At 53.2% G+C, this 15,723-nt stretch overlaps 1 protein-coding gene across 3 annotated transcripts in view; it reads right to left on the reverse strand.

The window, feature by feature from the left end:
* Nucleotides 1-15,723, reverse strand: part of SLC6A6 (solute carrier family 6 member 6) — a 94,276-nt gene that overhangs the window by 54,832 nt on the left and 23,721 nt on the right. The window contains exon 1 of one of the 3 annotated variants that reach the window (XM_045289797.1): nucleotides 4,287-4,305. The exons of the other annotated variants lie outside the window; for them this stretch is intronic. Within the exon in view, the coding sequence (XP_045145732.1) occupies nucleotides 4,287-4,305 (19 nt within the window). Of the gene's footprint in view, nucleotides 1-4,286; nucleotides 4,306-15,723 lie in introns of those variants that run through there. 3 annotated transcript variants of the gene reach the window in all.

Genomic DNA, 15,723 nt, shown 5'->3' on the forward strand with positions numbered 1-15,723 from the left:
TGACAGAGCTGGGGGAAGGGTGCTCTAATCGCAAAGGACAAATATTGTACGAGACTCCTGTTATTTAAAAAAAAAATCAAGAAAAGGTTTTCCTATTAAAAGAAACAGACTTCCGCGGCTCCTGGGAGTGGAAGAGGTGGGAGGGAGGAGGAAGTAATCAGCAAGGGCAGGGGTCAGCAAACTTTGGAGATGGAAGAGCCAATCCTGTCCCTCACAACAATTTAAGAATTCTTTGACAGCCATCCAAATAGTTCCCCAAACAAGTGACATCACCAGGTCTACATAATACCCTTTGGAAATTTCAATTCTCTTCAGAGTCACGCATGAGTACCATAAGAACCCCTTATTGCGGTAAACTGAGGGAGGGGATGAGAATGTAGTACAGCTCAGTATCCATGCTCCCAATGATTGGTCTGGAAAGCTGACTCAGGTGGGGGAAGGCTCTCCCGGTGAGGAGATATAAATACATTTCAATATACATTCTCATGACTGCACACAGTCCCTCCAGTAACAGCCCCCCTCCCCAATAAAAGAACTGTCGTAGAAGAGCCACCATATAAATGGATCATTTCTGTGTCCGCCTATTTCACCATGCCTAAAGGTTATCGATAGAGCAAAGCAATCAGGTACTAGAGCCAACCCACCATGAAATGTAGCAAACTCTGTTTTGACATCTCTTGTTGATACTGATCAGATACTGATAGCTACCCCTGGGTGGCCTCAGAGGGGTTTGAGGTCAACTAACACTGGATCACGACGATGGCTCGTGTCATTGCCTGTTTATTGGCACCCACTTATGCTATTACCCATTAACTATGGATATGTTAGCTGTAGGACAGACGTGCCTTATGAAAGAGCTGTAAGCCCCACTATATATACCCATTGGAAAATACACTCTCTCTCTCTCAGTCCTGACATGGGACGAGGAGGCCCTGTGTCCCACTGTCTGTCTGTCTTTAAAATATGTTCCACAATCTCAAAATCGCTCCTGAGGTACCGTTCAAATGTTGGGAACCCCCTCATCCTGACAGCATGTGGCTCTTGAGGCAAAGTTTGCTGATCCCCCAGCTAGAGGCTAGGCAGGTGTTAACGTGGATAGCTGGGAAGACACTATTCAAAGTAAGATGAGCAAATTAAGCGAGAGGGACACAGGACAAACACTACTGGGAGGTGTGATGCGGTGTTGAATGTACAAATGATCTGCTCTGTAAACCTTCACCTAATGCACACACTCAATTTTTTTTTTTAAGAACAGGGAACAGCATGTACAAAGTGGCCACATTAAAGGAAAAGAGGAGGCCACAGGGGGACAGAGAGGGGAAGTCCGGGAGATCAAGGTTGGACCTGTCTTGTCATGTGGACGACAGAGCTAGAAGCGTCTGTCCATCTGCCCAGAGGCACTGGCTTTGTCATCATCCGTGACGGAGCTCTGCCGTGGGCTGAGTGCCCAACGAGGGGCCAGTCCGGGATGGGTGACACAGAGAAGAGATGGTCCCTGGAGGCTGAGCATAGACCCTGGTCCCCAGTGAGTGAAACCCATGGCTTCGGAAAGGGCAGAGCCACCTTTGGGTGCTACGTGACCTTGGGCAAGTCACTTCCCCTCTTGGAGGGGACATTCACCGGAACAGTCCTCCCTAAGGTTTGGAACAAAGAAGCGAAAGAAAACCCACACTGGCCTCGGACGCTCCAGCAGCACGTACCAAGCACATACGACGTGCCTGGCACCGCGGCACAGCTGGGAACCCCAAACACCTCGCTGCCCTCACAGTGCTAACGTCACTAGCCACCCTAGGTTCCAAGGCAGAGCAGGAGTGCCATGCTTAGCCAAGGGCACCGAGAAAGGCTTTGGGGAAGAACTAGCATGAGCCCACTGAGCGAGGTCTCAGCCTGGCCGGAGTCAGACTCAGGGAGGAAGGTGACATTCCAGGGATGAGAACAGTTAAGCCCCCTGGATCCCATCTGAGGGGCTCAAATCCCACCCCTGCATGGAAGGCAGAGGCGGAGGGAGGTAGCAGGCTGTGGGGAGGCAGGGAGGAGGGGAAGGGTGGAGGGGAGCTCGCGGCGGACCTGTTTCCTTGCCCGTGTGTCAATGCTGCACCTAGGGCTCAGGACCACCTGCCCCAGGCCACCTGCACCCTCCCTGAGCTTGCGTTTGGACCTCTGCTCCACCTGGAGCCGTTTTTTGCTTTCCTGGTGTGTGGGGGACAGGTCTGACCACCAGCTTAACTCTGCTCTAAGCCTGGGGGCCAACGAGAGTGGGCAGCGAAACCTCTGCTCCAACCCCTTGCCCACACTGTACCTGCTCCCATGAGCGGCCAGAGGGGCCCAGGCTCAAACCCAAGACAAAGGGAGTGGCGGTGGTGCCAGTGAGTCAGCAGGCAGTGGGCATTGAGTCACCGGCAACTGGCTTGTCATTCCTCGCTCATCGCTTTCCCCACCGCCCGGGCCCTCCATGGCAACCTGGTTTTGCCAGAAGTGGGGGTGGGTGAGGCCAACCATGATCCTGGGTGCTGCAGAACCTTGGATGATTTCGGGAGGACACGCACACAGAGCTCGGTTTCCAGTTCCTCAAATTTCCCCTTTCCGAGGCAAGCACTATGAAGCTGCCTTCCTCTGGCGGCCTGCTGGGCATAGCAGACAGAGAGCCCTTCCCTGGCTCTGTGGAAAATGGAAGTGGCTAGGCCTTCCCTCGGTGACAAGGTCAGCGAAGGGCGCCCATGGCTCTGTGAGTCCCGGGGCACCGTCACCAAGACTCAGCGGGATGGCACAGTCCCATGGAAAGCCGCCAGGACCCCTGGAGGAGTCCCCTGAGCTCCTCCAGCCCCGGGACCCTTGTCTGAGATGGGCGTAGGAGCCAGCCCACAGTGTGTGGGGAATCTAGGTTATTAAATGTAAACAACTTCCATGTTGTTCCTCTTTTACACACGGTTCTCCTTAAAGAGGAAGAGGCTTCTTATTCCGTCCTGGTGGAGGAAAAAACAAACTAGGGATATATAGATATATAGTAGGGCAGGGGTGGGGGATGGGGGCAGTGATTGATTAACAATGTCTGCCTCTGGTGCCCGAGGTAACAGGTGGAGCTGGATTAGCCATGTCTGCCACTGGTGTCCCAGATGTACCGCATGTATCACATACACAGGAGCTGTTGATGGGGATTTTGCTCCACTTAGACACTGGGTCTCTGGCACCCTCCACCATCAAGACCCACGCACCCGTTGAGGTTATTAATTCAGATTCCAGGCTTTCTCAGGCTCCCACGCCTCTGCTCACACTACTCCCTCGGTGAGCCATTCCCCCTTCCGATTTCATCCCAGGCCCACCTCCCGGTACACCCGGCTTTCCAGGCCCTGCAAAGCCCCAGCAACCATTCACCTCCACCTAGGTACTTGTCGGCTCGCACTGTCACTGTCCCAAGACAAACTCATGAGCAAGAACTATGTATTATTAAGCTGCTTCCTGACACCTCGTCCTGGTCCTGGCACACGAAGCATTGTTTAGGGCCCTGGGGACACCCAGTCTCAGGGCCAAAACGCCCTCACGTTTCAGTGGCTCCGAGGGCTCCTCTATAGGGTGAGAGAACAAAGAACAATAGCAGAAGACAGAACACTGACAGAGAGAGGAAGGGTGGGCCACATCCTCTGCCGAAGAAAGGGACCGGTTTCCAGCATTTGAAATAGTTTCCACAAAAACGTGCAAAACGTGACAGGCGCTGCCTTTTTGGTGAGGCAATCTTTATTTATACCGGTTTCCATCAAGCCAATGTGTACCAGGAGGGCTGTGCTCCAGAGGGATTTTCCAAAGGCGGATCACTAAGCCCTCCTTCCCAGGTGCCTCTGGGAGGATTGGGGCCATCCACCTATGATTAGCAGCTGAATGTGCTTAAGAAAATTATTTTCCCCACTGTCCTCGGCGCATCTTCCAACGTGGGAGTGAATTTCCTGGACCCTTTCAGAATCTGACCAGGGCTGGAAGGGGTCGGGGGACACCCCTTGGGCTGGATCCCACACCATCAAAGACTCAAAACGGAGTCCCTGAGTGTCCAACTGTAAGCCCACTTTGTAGATGAGAAAAACCAAGGCCCTGGACTCGTAGCACATCCACGATGTCCCGACGGTGCACACACCACACCTCTCCCGCAAATGGGCCTTCTGAGTCGAGGGAACTTGTAGCAGAGATGAGGAAACGGAGGCCCAAAGGAGGTGGTGGAGGGTGGGCGTGTTCCCACAGCCCCCACCCTGAGATACAGAAGGTGCCAGAGGCTGAAAGTTAAAGCTCTTGTTCCAAACCTGGGTGGACTGGATTCATATCTAATTCTGTCGGGTGCAGGTGTTGGCACAGCGGCGGCAGCGACTTCCAGCACTGCAAGATGGTGCCTAGCAGGAGCTACTGCTCAGCTAGAAGAAAAACTCAGCATTAAAATCCACACCAGAGGCAGGGGGCAGGCTCGAGGGAGGCCTGCCAGGACTCATCTGTGGTCTTCCCCAGGGAGAAGACAACCTCCCAGGCTTTTGAACCCCAGACATTCTCTGCCACGTACGCTCTCATGGTGCCCAACAGTCACGGGCACAGTGCCATGCCCCGTGCTGTGTGTCTGTCTGACAGCCGCCACTGCACCATGTCTGGAGACAAGGTCACTCTAACGGCCGGGTACCTCCTGGGAGGCACATCCTGCCCTCTGCCACTTGACCCCCAGCTCTACAACCATCAGCAGCTCCTGGCTACCTGAAGAATGATCCCTATGTTTCTCCAACCTGGAGTCCCAGGCTCCTCACCCTTTCTCCCCATTCACTCCGCTTGCCTTGCAGGAATGTCCTGAGGGTGCCCTGTCTGTGTGTTCTGTATGTGGGTTCTATAGGTGGATCTTTAGATGGATCCTAAAGGGCCATTCAAGTCACTCAAAGCTCTTCCTGCCCACCCCAGCCTCTCCCTCTTGCCTCCTGCCTGGGCTCTAAGAAGGCTAACTCTGGTTCAGAAATGTGCGTGGAAGTCCGTCTGCCTTGGGAAACCTCACATGCCTTCTCTTGAAAATGGTCCCTACTGAAATCTCTGGGATCTTGGGAAGAGCTGGCGGATGATCAATTTTCCCACAATCCCTGAACATCCCTGGGACACTGTCTAAAAATATAGACTCTTGGGCCCACCCCACAGAGCCCTTGTGGCATTGTGGGGTAGGCGGTGGGCTGCCCACCACAAGGTATGTGGTTCAAACTCACTTCTCACTCTGGGGAAGAAAGATGAGGCTTTCTGCCCCTGTCGGGATGGACATCTCAGAAACCCTACATCGAGCCATTAGGAAGTGGAATCCACTCAAGGGCAGTGGGGGCCCACCTCAGACCGACCAACTGAGTCTTCAGTGCCGGGGCACAGGTATTGGCTCCCCAAGAGAATCTTCAAGTAAGGAGTGGCTGGGGATGCCAAGGGACCAAGATATGCTTGGTGAAATGTAAGGGGATAACTCCTGGCTAGGGGAGATGTATGGATTTGCACCCATTTGGTTCGGCCTCCTTTGCTGGACTGTGACCATCTCTGGGCTGAGGCCAGCCTAGGGTTCACCTGGAACAGTCCTACTAAGTTTTAGCCTAACCCACTAACCACTCACCCTAGAGCTGAGTGTTTGCCAGAGGGCTTGATAATCCCTATTAACTCTGTTCCTTATAATCAATTCTCCTAGGAGATCCGTAGCCCTTCCCCCATTTTACAGATAAAAGAAACTGAGTCTCAGGAAAAAAAGATATGACCTAGCCTAAGGTTACCTAGGAAAGTGACAGAGCCGGGAGTTAAGCTCAGAACGAGGTCTGCCCTTTTATCCATTTGCTCAGTGGCAGGGTATCACCTGTGGCTGTGAAGTTGGGGGTGGGCTGGGGGAAGCAAAGGCCTGTTATGTTCTGATCCTAGGGGCCGCCTGTCAGAGTACCTCTCCCCCTTGGGTGCAGAGAAAGCCTGGCTCGTCTCCACCCTGACAAGAAGTAGCACCCAGCAGAACAGGCCCTAAGGAGGCGTAAATCCTCAGAAACAGCCCTGGAAGCACCTGCAAGGGCAGGGATGGGCTACCTGGGGTGTAGGGCCCCTGACACCGTCACCCCATGAGGCTAGTCACCTTCACCCTGAAGTGAAGGTCTTCCCCAAACGGAGAAACACCTGCCCCTAAAATACCAGTTCCCTAAGCACTGGACCCACAGGAGCAATGGTCACAGGAGGCCCAGGGGAGCCCCCAACTCTGCCACTGACCACTGTCTGCCCAGGGCACAGTCTGTTCTTCCCTGGCTGTGGGGGAAACTAGCTGATCGCATGCTCAGACCCACACACACACACAGTCCATGAGGCACACATGCACATACACATGCCTGCACATCTTCATGTATACACATATGCACAGGTTCCTCTCTCGGCAAAGGACACCCTACCTCTTAGAGTTGTCACGAGGCTAAAAAGAACTAATGCGTTCAATAAACACGTATCTACAAAAACATTCCATAGGGAATTGTTCTTGGGGGCTGGGGGGTGAGGGAGATGACTAATGTCCTCGAATGCTTAGAGCAATACCTAGCACCTCGTAGGTGCTTACACAGCCTAATGGATCAACGTTCTCCCTAAAACCAGCAACACCTCGACTGGAAATCAGGTCCCTGCTGAGCAGTTCCTGGGTCGGCTGCTGGCTGCTTTTGTAGGACACCTCACCATCACCCTGCGCAGCTGAAGGAAGGAAGCCTTGGGGCAGGGGTCCACACAAGACTCAAATGCTGGCCAACCAGCTAGAACATTCAGGGCTGCCTTCTTCCACCCCCCACCCTCCCACCCCCACCCCCACAGCCCGCTCCTCCCAGCTGCAGCTTCACTTCGACTCCAACTTCCTCTTCTTCCAAGGCCTCAAGTGGACTTCCCTTCAGCAGCATGGGGGTAGTCAGGGGCCCTGGTGAGGAGGGATTCCAGGCATGACACCTGCTGACTGAAAGAGGATGTGTGCTGGGGACCACAGCATGTCACCATTCGGTCCTTACAGAGCCGTGGGGTGGGGTGGGGTGGGGTAGGGTGAGGCGACACTTCAGACCAGGTACATGGTGTTAGTAACCTTTTGGCCAGGGTGGTGAGAAGGATGTTATGAGGACTGCTGGACGCTGGGCTTGAGGACAGAAAGGGGCTTTGCCGCCAAGACTGAAGGGAAGTAGGACACAGAGCCCAGGCCAGCCATGAGGAGCCCAAACACCAGTTACCTGGAGCAGAGTGGGCAGCTGACCTCCTGCCAACAAAGCCCGAGATTCTTGGCAGCTGTGAATAAAAACCACCAGGAAGTGGCCTGGCTAGTGGCCCCACCCCCTGCCCCCGCCCCAAGGCCAAGGGTTACTGCAGAAATCTAATGCTGTGACCTCAAACCAGCAACCTCAAGACCCTGAAGGTCCTGGTCAACCTCCCTGGGTCATTGAATGGCAGTTCAGCCCAGCCATCTACCCCCAGATTCAGCAGATGAAGAGCTGCAGTCAGCTGGGGTCTGCCAAGCCGCCCACACCTGTACCCCTGGCCGCCTACCTTCAGGTGCCTTAGGGGCTGAGAGTCTCCATCTAGCAAGAATGTGGGCTCAAGAGGCAGGAAAGCAGAAGTTGCCATTGGGGGCTGGCTGGGGAGCACTCAGGCAGGTGGTCCTCAGCAAGGGGAGACATAACGTGTTCTGAGTCTGATGCTTCTGAGAAAGTCCCCCCACCCACCCCCACATTGCCTCCCCTTCCCTCTTCCCAAGATGACTGTGTCAACGCCGCCGCCGTTTCCTGGGTAACGTGTCAGTGACCTGCCAGGGCGTGTCACAGAAGGCAGCCCAGGTGGTTCCGTAAAGGGGCAGAGGGCTCTGCAAGCCACAGGGACACCACGTGACACCAGGAAATGAGCAAGCACACTGGACGAGGCCCAGCATACGTGGACTGCAGCCCAAGAGGTGCTGGCCCAAAGGACTTCACAAAGGAGGGGGTCTGAAGAGGAGGCTCTCCAGAAACCCCCCACGAGGAAAGATGTGCGCAGCACCCAAGGCAGACGCAACCCAAGGCCACTGGCAATGAATTCCAAGCCACAGTGCCCCTATCCCACAAGACAGAACTGTTCCGCATGGCTTCCGAGACTGTGCATCTTCCTGGGAGCAGCCCAGCCCGCGGCCCAGGACTCCTGGGAGTCAGGCGGGGATGTCACAGTGCTGGAATTTGGCTTCTCATTGCACACACTGCCCAAGGGGAGGCTCTGGAGGTCCTGAATGGGCACGCCTGTGCTTCTTCACCCTCCAGCGGTACCTTCGTCCTGAGGCCTCCCCTGGTACCCCGCCCCACCCCTGCTGGACCTCAGCAGGACAGAGTGCTCCTGTGCAGCTGTCAACCTTTTTTCTTCCTTGGCGACCTTCGAAATATAGCAGCCAGATGGCACTGGGGCATCTGCAGACCTCCCTTCAGGCAGGGATGAGGGACCCAGCTTACTACTACCATAGCAATCCTTTCTCTACCTTTCTGATTTCTCTGAATTCCTTGAAAGAATACTAATAGTCGAGGTAGTCATCATGGCAGCAGCTGACACGGTGTGCTCAGCACTGTGCTGAGCACTTTCTAGAACACTAGCTGTGGATGGAGGGAGCCTTGGTGGCACAGTGGGCTACGCATGGGGAGGAAAGTCAAAGGGTCCACAGGTCAACAGTTCGAACCCACCCACCGGAGAACAATGAGGCAGTTTGCTTAAATGAAAGCCTGAGAAGCCCGCTGGAACAGTTCTACTGACCCAGAGTTGGGAGGGACTGGGAGCTGGGAGGGTTTGGTTTGGGTTGAATTAGGTCTTCTGAAATTCTGTGCTGTACACCAACATCAGGGATTGAAGGATTGTCAATCATATAATCCCGAGTCGAAGAAGGGAATCATATCAGAGCCTAAATTGTGAGAATCCAGTTTGCAGAAGGCTATGTGTGGCTGACAGTGGGAGCCCAACATACATTTCTGGGATCGACACAGGAAATAAGCCTCTGGTGATTTCCTGCTATCCACAGAGGGATGGGAGGAAAGTGGCTGCTAATAAAGAGAGTGCATTGGAGAGAAGAGTATAGGATATCAAAATGATGAACCTGACTTGACCGGTTAAAACCTTGTCAGTTGAGCCCCTCCCTCTCTCTGATGCACTTTGAGCCTGATCTGGTTTTCAACATTTTTCGGGAGGGGGGGGGGCGGCGCACGGGACACTTTGTTCATATTGGGGTTTATCTCAGATGTATTTTGTCATTGGGGGTAACCCTCTTGAATTTTTGTTCTATGTTTTTCTGTTTGGAGGTATATGAAACCCAGGACTGATAAACGATTGTGGTAGCAATTGTACAATACTGCTTGATGTGATTGAACTGTGGAACGATATATCTGTATGCGCTCCCAATAAAATGGTTTTGAAAAAAAAAAATCCTGTGCTGTGATTCCTAATTTAGATGCCCAAGATTATAATCCCATTTGGGAAGGGTTGTCTTTGTCACCTTAACGATCAAGGCTTAGTGTAGGGTGTTTTGAGTCGGATCTCTTTTGAGCTATACCAAACCCAACAGGAAGAGTAGAACTGTGGTCATAATGTTTCCCAGGCCGTAAATCTTTAAAAAATTTTTTTATTAAGAGATCATATCATCGGGGGCTCTTACAGCTCTTCTTGGAATCCATACATCAATTGTATCAAGCATACTTGTGCATATGTTGCCATCATTATTGTCTAAACATTTACTTTCTACTTGAGACTTTGGTATCAGCTCCTCTTCTTTCCCTCCAGGCCATAAATCTTTATGGAAGCCGACTGCCACATCTTTCTCTCGTGGACTGACTGGTGGATTCAAACTACCAACCTTTGGATTAGTGGCCAAGCACTTCCTCGCTTATGAAATATAAAGGATATGAACAAACAAGCCAGTAAGCAGAGACAGAGGAAGAGAGATGGCAGGCCACAGGCAGTACTCCCAGGAGCAGAAACTGAGAAATTAGGACTTTGCTCGACCAGAGCTGACAGAGAGAAAAAGGCCTTCCCTTAGAGCAGTGCTTCTCAACCTTCCTCATGCCTCGACCCTTTAGTACAGCTCCTCAGGTTGTGGTGACCCCCAACCATAAAATGATTTTCGTTGCTACTTCATCACTGTCATATTGCTACTGTTATGAATTGTAATGTAAATATCTGATATGTAGGATGCATTAGGTGACCCCTGTGATAGGGTTGTTCGACCCCCAAAGGGGTCGTGACCCACAGGTTGAGAACTGCTGCCTTAGAGCCTACACTCAGGATTTGGACTTTTAGTCTCCTCAACTTCTGCTGGTCAAAGCCGCCCATGGGTTCTATTTCTAATACAGCAACACTCAATATTAAGGTATAGGGGTTATGAGTTGGGCTGCTGCTAGCTCAAGGTCAGCAGTTTGAAACCATCAGCAGCTCTGAGGGACAAAGAGGAGGCTGGGGGCGGAGCCCTCTGCCATAGGTGTTACTATGTGTCAGAAAGGACTCAATGACAGGCAGTGAGATGCTCAGACAGGAGCCAATAATAATGGTTTAAATGGTGCTAAGAACTTGCTTTTTTCCTTCTTAGTTAGCAACTCACGATTCTCCTAAGTGGGCCAAGGGTAAGGAGACGGCTGTATTTTCAGAGATTTTGAGATGTTGAGAAGCCACTGGGCCCACCCCCACTCACAGCGACCCTAAAGGGCAGAGTGGGGGTTTCTGTCAAGACACCTGGCTAAAGTGGGACGGCCAGGAGGGGGCAGGCTCCAGAGTCCCGGGCCCTTTACCACTGGGTTCCGGGGCAGTCTGACCGTGATCTTTGACATCATCAAGTCCCACCCCCTCCTGACGCAGGAGGAAACTGAAGCTGGCAGGAAATGGGGTGTCATTTCACAAGTGAACCCAGGAGGGTTCTAATCAAAGCCCTGAAGGCAGCCGTCCTCATGGGCTAGGGAACGGTGGATCTTACCCCCCAGCAAGAGCACCAGCCAGGACAGTCCTGGTCCCAGGCAGGATGGGGAGGGTCCTGGGCTTACTTTCACCACGAAATGCTGCTCCCTTCCATCGGAGTGGAGCTCTGAACCATTTGGAATTCCCTCAATCAGCTCCTGTCCTGGGTGTGGCTAATCTGTGAGTTGGTGGGGCACTCAGACAGTTTCTGCAAACGTGGTGGCCGCCTCCTTGCCTGCCCTGGGCACCCCTCCCCCATGTCACACTTCCCCCATTTGCTTCCTGGGTACACTCTTTCTCTCCTGGACCCCTCCCTTGGGCAAAGTGTCCCACCCCCTGCAGCCAGGGACCTAATCAGCTCATTCACCCTGTCCGTGGATGGCTGGGCCACCTGAACAGATCCCTTATTCTTCCGGGGACAAGGATCCTCAAGATTGAGGCCACCATTATAAATAGCCAAGAAAGCCACTGTCCTTTTTAATGAACTCATCTATTTGGTCAATCAGACGGCCGAGTTCTACATACAGCCTCCCCAGACGCTGTGGATGAGGAGACAGGCCCTCCTCACTGCCCTCCCCCCACCCCATAGCCCTATTGTCTGTCCTCCAGGCCCCACCCGCTCCCTGCGAGGCTGTGCTCCCTAACGCCTCTGCTTCGGCAGCATCTTCCAAGAGGAGATGCCAGCTGAAAAGTCTGCCGCTCGCCCACCGCCAGGGTGACCTCAGCAAAGTTCCTCCCTGGTCAGTTGCATCACCTGTCAAATGGGCCGTCCCGAGTGACACAGGGGAAGGTGCCCGGAAGTGCCGCAACTCACCAGCGTACCAGCTCCCCAGAGAAACTTTCCCCCTGCCCGCCCCGAGAAGGATCAACCATCTTCCATTTCACGCGGTTCAGTTAACCTGCCTAGCATCACGCTAAGTGCTGGGAGAGGCAGAAAAAAATTCACGGCGCAGGCAAAATACCCGTCAACAGGCCCCTCCATCTGGTGTTCTGTGTCGAACAGGCAGGCTCCGAATGGTGCTGGGCTCTTCAGCGCTGCTACCCCCTCCATCCCAGGCCACCTCATCCCCACCCCCGCCCCTTGATTCTCCCCAAACCACGTGAGTCAGAAGTAGGTTAGAAATCTCATTAATGTGTTTCTCCCTTAGGACTGTGCGATACTCCTACAACCCTGTTCAGGTGAGGGCTGGGCTTGTCTGTTCTTCTTCCTGAACAGAGCCAGTTACCAAAACCATGAAAAAAAACCTCCCCCACCTTGAAGGGCCACTTGAAGCCATTAAGTCATTTAACGGACTTCTGGTCCCAGGCTGTTTCCCCAGAGTGAACCAAGACCCAACAGCTCACAAACTAGACTACTGACCTGTCCAGCCCTCTGCCCTGCCCACTGCTCCCTGAACAAGACGTTCCTGCCAAGCCAGGCCCCCTTTGACATCCAGAATACTCCATGCCTTCACTCTGCCTCTGGGCCTTTGCATGTGTCTATGGTTTCCAGCATGGCTTTCCTGCCTTAGCACCACCTGGCAGACTGCAAACCTTTTCTTGGTTTGCAAGGTTGCCCTACTGGCCTGGGACATGATGCTGTTCACCTATGGTCTCCAGACCCTGCCTATGCAAAAAAAAAAAGTATGTAACTTTTAGATCAGACTTTCACTCTTAATTTTCAAATGTTTAGAGGTTTTTCCCCAAACTTTCCCTGACATCACTGACTCCTGGCCTGGGCCTTCCCCAACTCAGCAGGCCTGGAAGGGAGATGAAAACCTATAAACTTCATGCAGCTCTAAAGTAGAAAGGCCAAAGGGAAATAAAAGGCCTCCACTCTGTGACCTTTGAGAAGGTGTGGCGATTTTTCTCCCTAAAACATCCCCTAGGGGCAGGTTCCTCAGCCAGAGGGATCCCAGGCAGGGCTGTGCAAGTCCAGATGTGTGAGGTTCGGGACTGTGCATCCGCTGACCACCTTGGGTGCTTCTTGGGCCATCTTTGCAAACTCTAGTTCTGTCTCCTCTAGCATAAGTCTTCCGGAGCAGTGTCGAGACGGTTACAAATGACTCCATCTTCCCCCTAAGCGCATTACTCCTAAGACAATTCCTTAAGGAACATTGCTTGCAAGCTCTCCAATCTACCAACTGTCTTTTCTCACATATGTGCTAGTGACCACAGTGGGATCACTCTCCCCCGTTTTACAGTTGGGCCAACTATGGCCCAAGCAGATGTTATTTGCATGAAGCCACACAGCCAGATGGCTTCTTGACCACGTGACAGGAAAGTGGTCCTGAGGACAGTGGTCACTGCACTTCTCTGAGCCTCACACCAGCAGAGAAAATGGATGAGAAGGTGGAGAAGACCGAGAGGTTTGTGAGAAGTGGCTCAAGGCGCCAGACCTTTCCCTTCCGTCAATCCCAGCCAAGGTGCAGCTTCCTAGTGTTCACACTGCCTTGAGTCTGGGACCCTCAGCCCAGCTGCAACTAAGTACTTGTTCATGGTCATTTATGCTCTATCTCTCCCAGAGCACCTCACTTGCTGTTCTCCTATCCCTGCTCCCCAGCCCTGCCCCTGGTAAATCAATACCTACCAGTGAAGTGACTAAATGCTGAATGAGTGAAGATGTGGCTTATTCAAGTGTGAGGTCACCCCATGGGCGGCAGCAGGCCTGGGGGGAGAAGTCTAAAAAGGGCTGGGAGGCTCCGCGGGGCAGACCCGTCTCTTTCACTGCAGGATGTCGGCGGCATCACTGCTGCCCTTCTGGGTCCCAGCCACCAGCGTGCATCTAAGGCAGTGGTTCTCAACCTTTCTAATGCCACGACCCTTTAAGTTTTTCATATTGTGGTGACCCCCAACCATAAAGTTATTTTCGTTGCTACTTCATCATTGTCATTTTGCTACTGTTATGAATCAAGCAATCCCCATGAAAGGGGGCATGACCCACAGGTTGAGAACTGCTGGTCTAAGGCCTCCTGGCTGGAAGCAAGGAGGTGATGTCAATACTCTGGGCCTAGCAGAGCTCAGTGGGCACCTTTGCATTCTAACTCTCTCCCTGTGACCAAGTGGACTCCCACTGGTAGAGACCCTAGAGCACAGGTTGGAACTGACCTATGTGAGTTTCTAAGACTACAACTCTTGGTGGGAGTAGAAAAGCCTCCTTTCTCCCACCAAAGGGCCTTGTGGTTCTCATGCCCACTCGTAACCACTCTGGCCCCAGGGGTCTTGCACGAGAACCAGACGCAATAAATCGAGGGACAAAGGTCCCAAGTGGCAGGGCCAGGACTCACAAGAAAGATCTCCATCCTGAAGCCACAGTTCCCTGATGGTTTCCTTGGGAATGACCGCTTCCTCCTGGAAACTGGGTGAATAAGGATCTAGAACTCGAGTTGCCAGATTGGGCAAACATTCAGGGGACGTACAGAAACTGAAAACTGACCTGCTGAACTGAGATTCTACTTCACTATAGTTTAGATTTGTTATCCACCCTTGACACAAAATGCGTGCCACAGAATGTTCCTCCCACCCTCCAGAAGCCTCTTGCCTGAGGGATGCCCCACACTCACCACAGTCCTGTTTCCATGTGGATTTTCCCAAGCAGGTGTCCCTCTTGAAGGGTGTCCCCCAGATGGCCCACGCACCACTTCTGCCTACCCTGTCACCCTGACAGACATTGCTAATCAATCACAGCACCTTCCCCCTGATCTGGACCCAGCCTCAGATTCCTCATCAGAACCTGCTTTCTGAACCTCGGATATGTCAATGGACAAGCGGTAAGCCCTATAACAGGGAGAAAGCCAGGGATGGGGGAAGGGGTGTGTGTGTGTGTGGGGGGCGGGATCAACAGAAGCCAACAACACAACCTTGAAGACATAAACAAGAACTATCAGGGCAGCAAGAGGAAGCGATGTGAGCCCTTCAGACCATGTCAGCCTGGCAGGACCCAGAGAGATGAGGCGCTGGGGGAGGAGGACATGACTGGGAAGGGAGAGGACATTTGTAGGGGAGAAAGAACAGGCCTGGGCAATGAAAGGCAGGTGAGCAGAGCAGGTCATCTAAGAGCACCTCCGACCGGGATGGGGAGGGTAGGAAGCCTTGGTATGTAGCCCCACCAGAGGAGCTGCAGCTGCCAGGCGGAGGGAGGCGCCAAGTTTTCCTGAACGCCCGCCAGCCTTCGCTGCACAAACACTTCTGCGGGTCTTCTCAGCGAGCACGCTTCAGAGAGGAAGGCCACTCACACCGGCCACGCAGCTAAAATGGAATCCCCAGTCCCTGCTCAGCACGGACACCCCTAGGAAAGTTGCCCCAAGACTGAATGAATCCAGGCCCCATGTGTGACACATGAGGAAACCCAGGGCCCTGAGAGGGGTGGTGATGTGTCCAACCTGTCCCCGAAATTTGGTGGGGAAACGGATGGATCAGAGAGGAATTCTCTGGATAGCTACGTCTGAACACTAAGTCTAGGGCACCGTTCCTCAGGGGCGTCCCAAGGAGGAGCTGGCACCTCCAAATACGGAGGCTATCTGTCCCCAGGGGATCCAGGAGGCTCCCGTTTTTTGGAACCCGAGTTTCTGCTGGCCAGGGACAGATGGACAGTTGGGAATACTTTCCAGAAACCTCTCTCAGGTTTCACACCGCAGGGGGCTACTCTGGTCTCTAAAAGGCCTGGGCAGTTTCTGGAGGAAAAAACACACCAACCCTCTCCTTGGAAATTCCCACGAGACCCCTGTTCAGGCTGAGGGCCAAGACAGGAAGATCCACCCAAGGAGTCATCCCTCATGTGAGGCCCAAGTGTTCCGACCACAAGGAAGACCACAGGAG

This window comes from Echinops telfairi, unplaced genomic scaffold, assembly GCF_000313985.2.
Source record: "Echinops telfairi isolate 266 unplaced genomic scaffold, ASM31398v2 ScPeMD7_31;HRSCAF=116, whole genome shotgun sequence".
Lineage (NCBI taxonomy): Eukaryota > Metazoa > Chordata > Mammalia > Afrosoricida > Tenrecidae > Echinops > Echinops telfairi.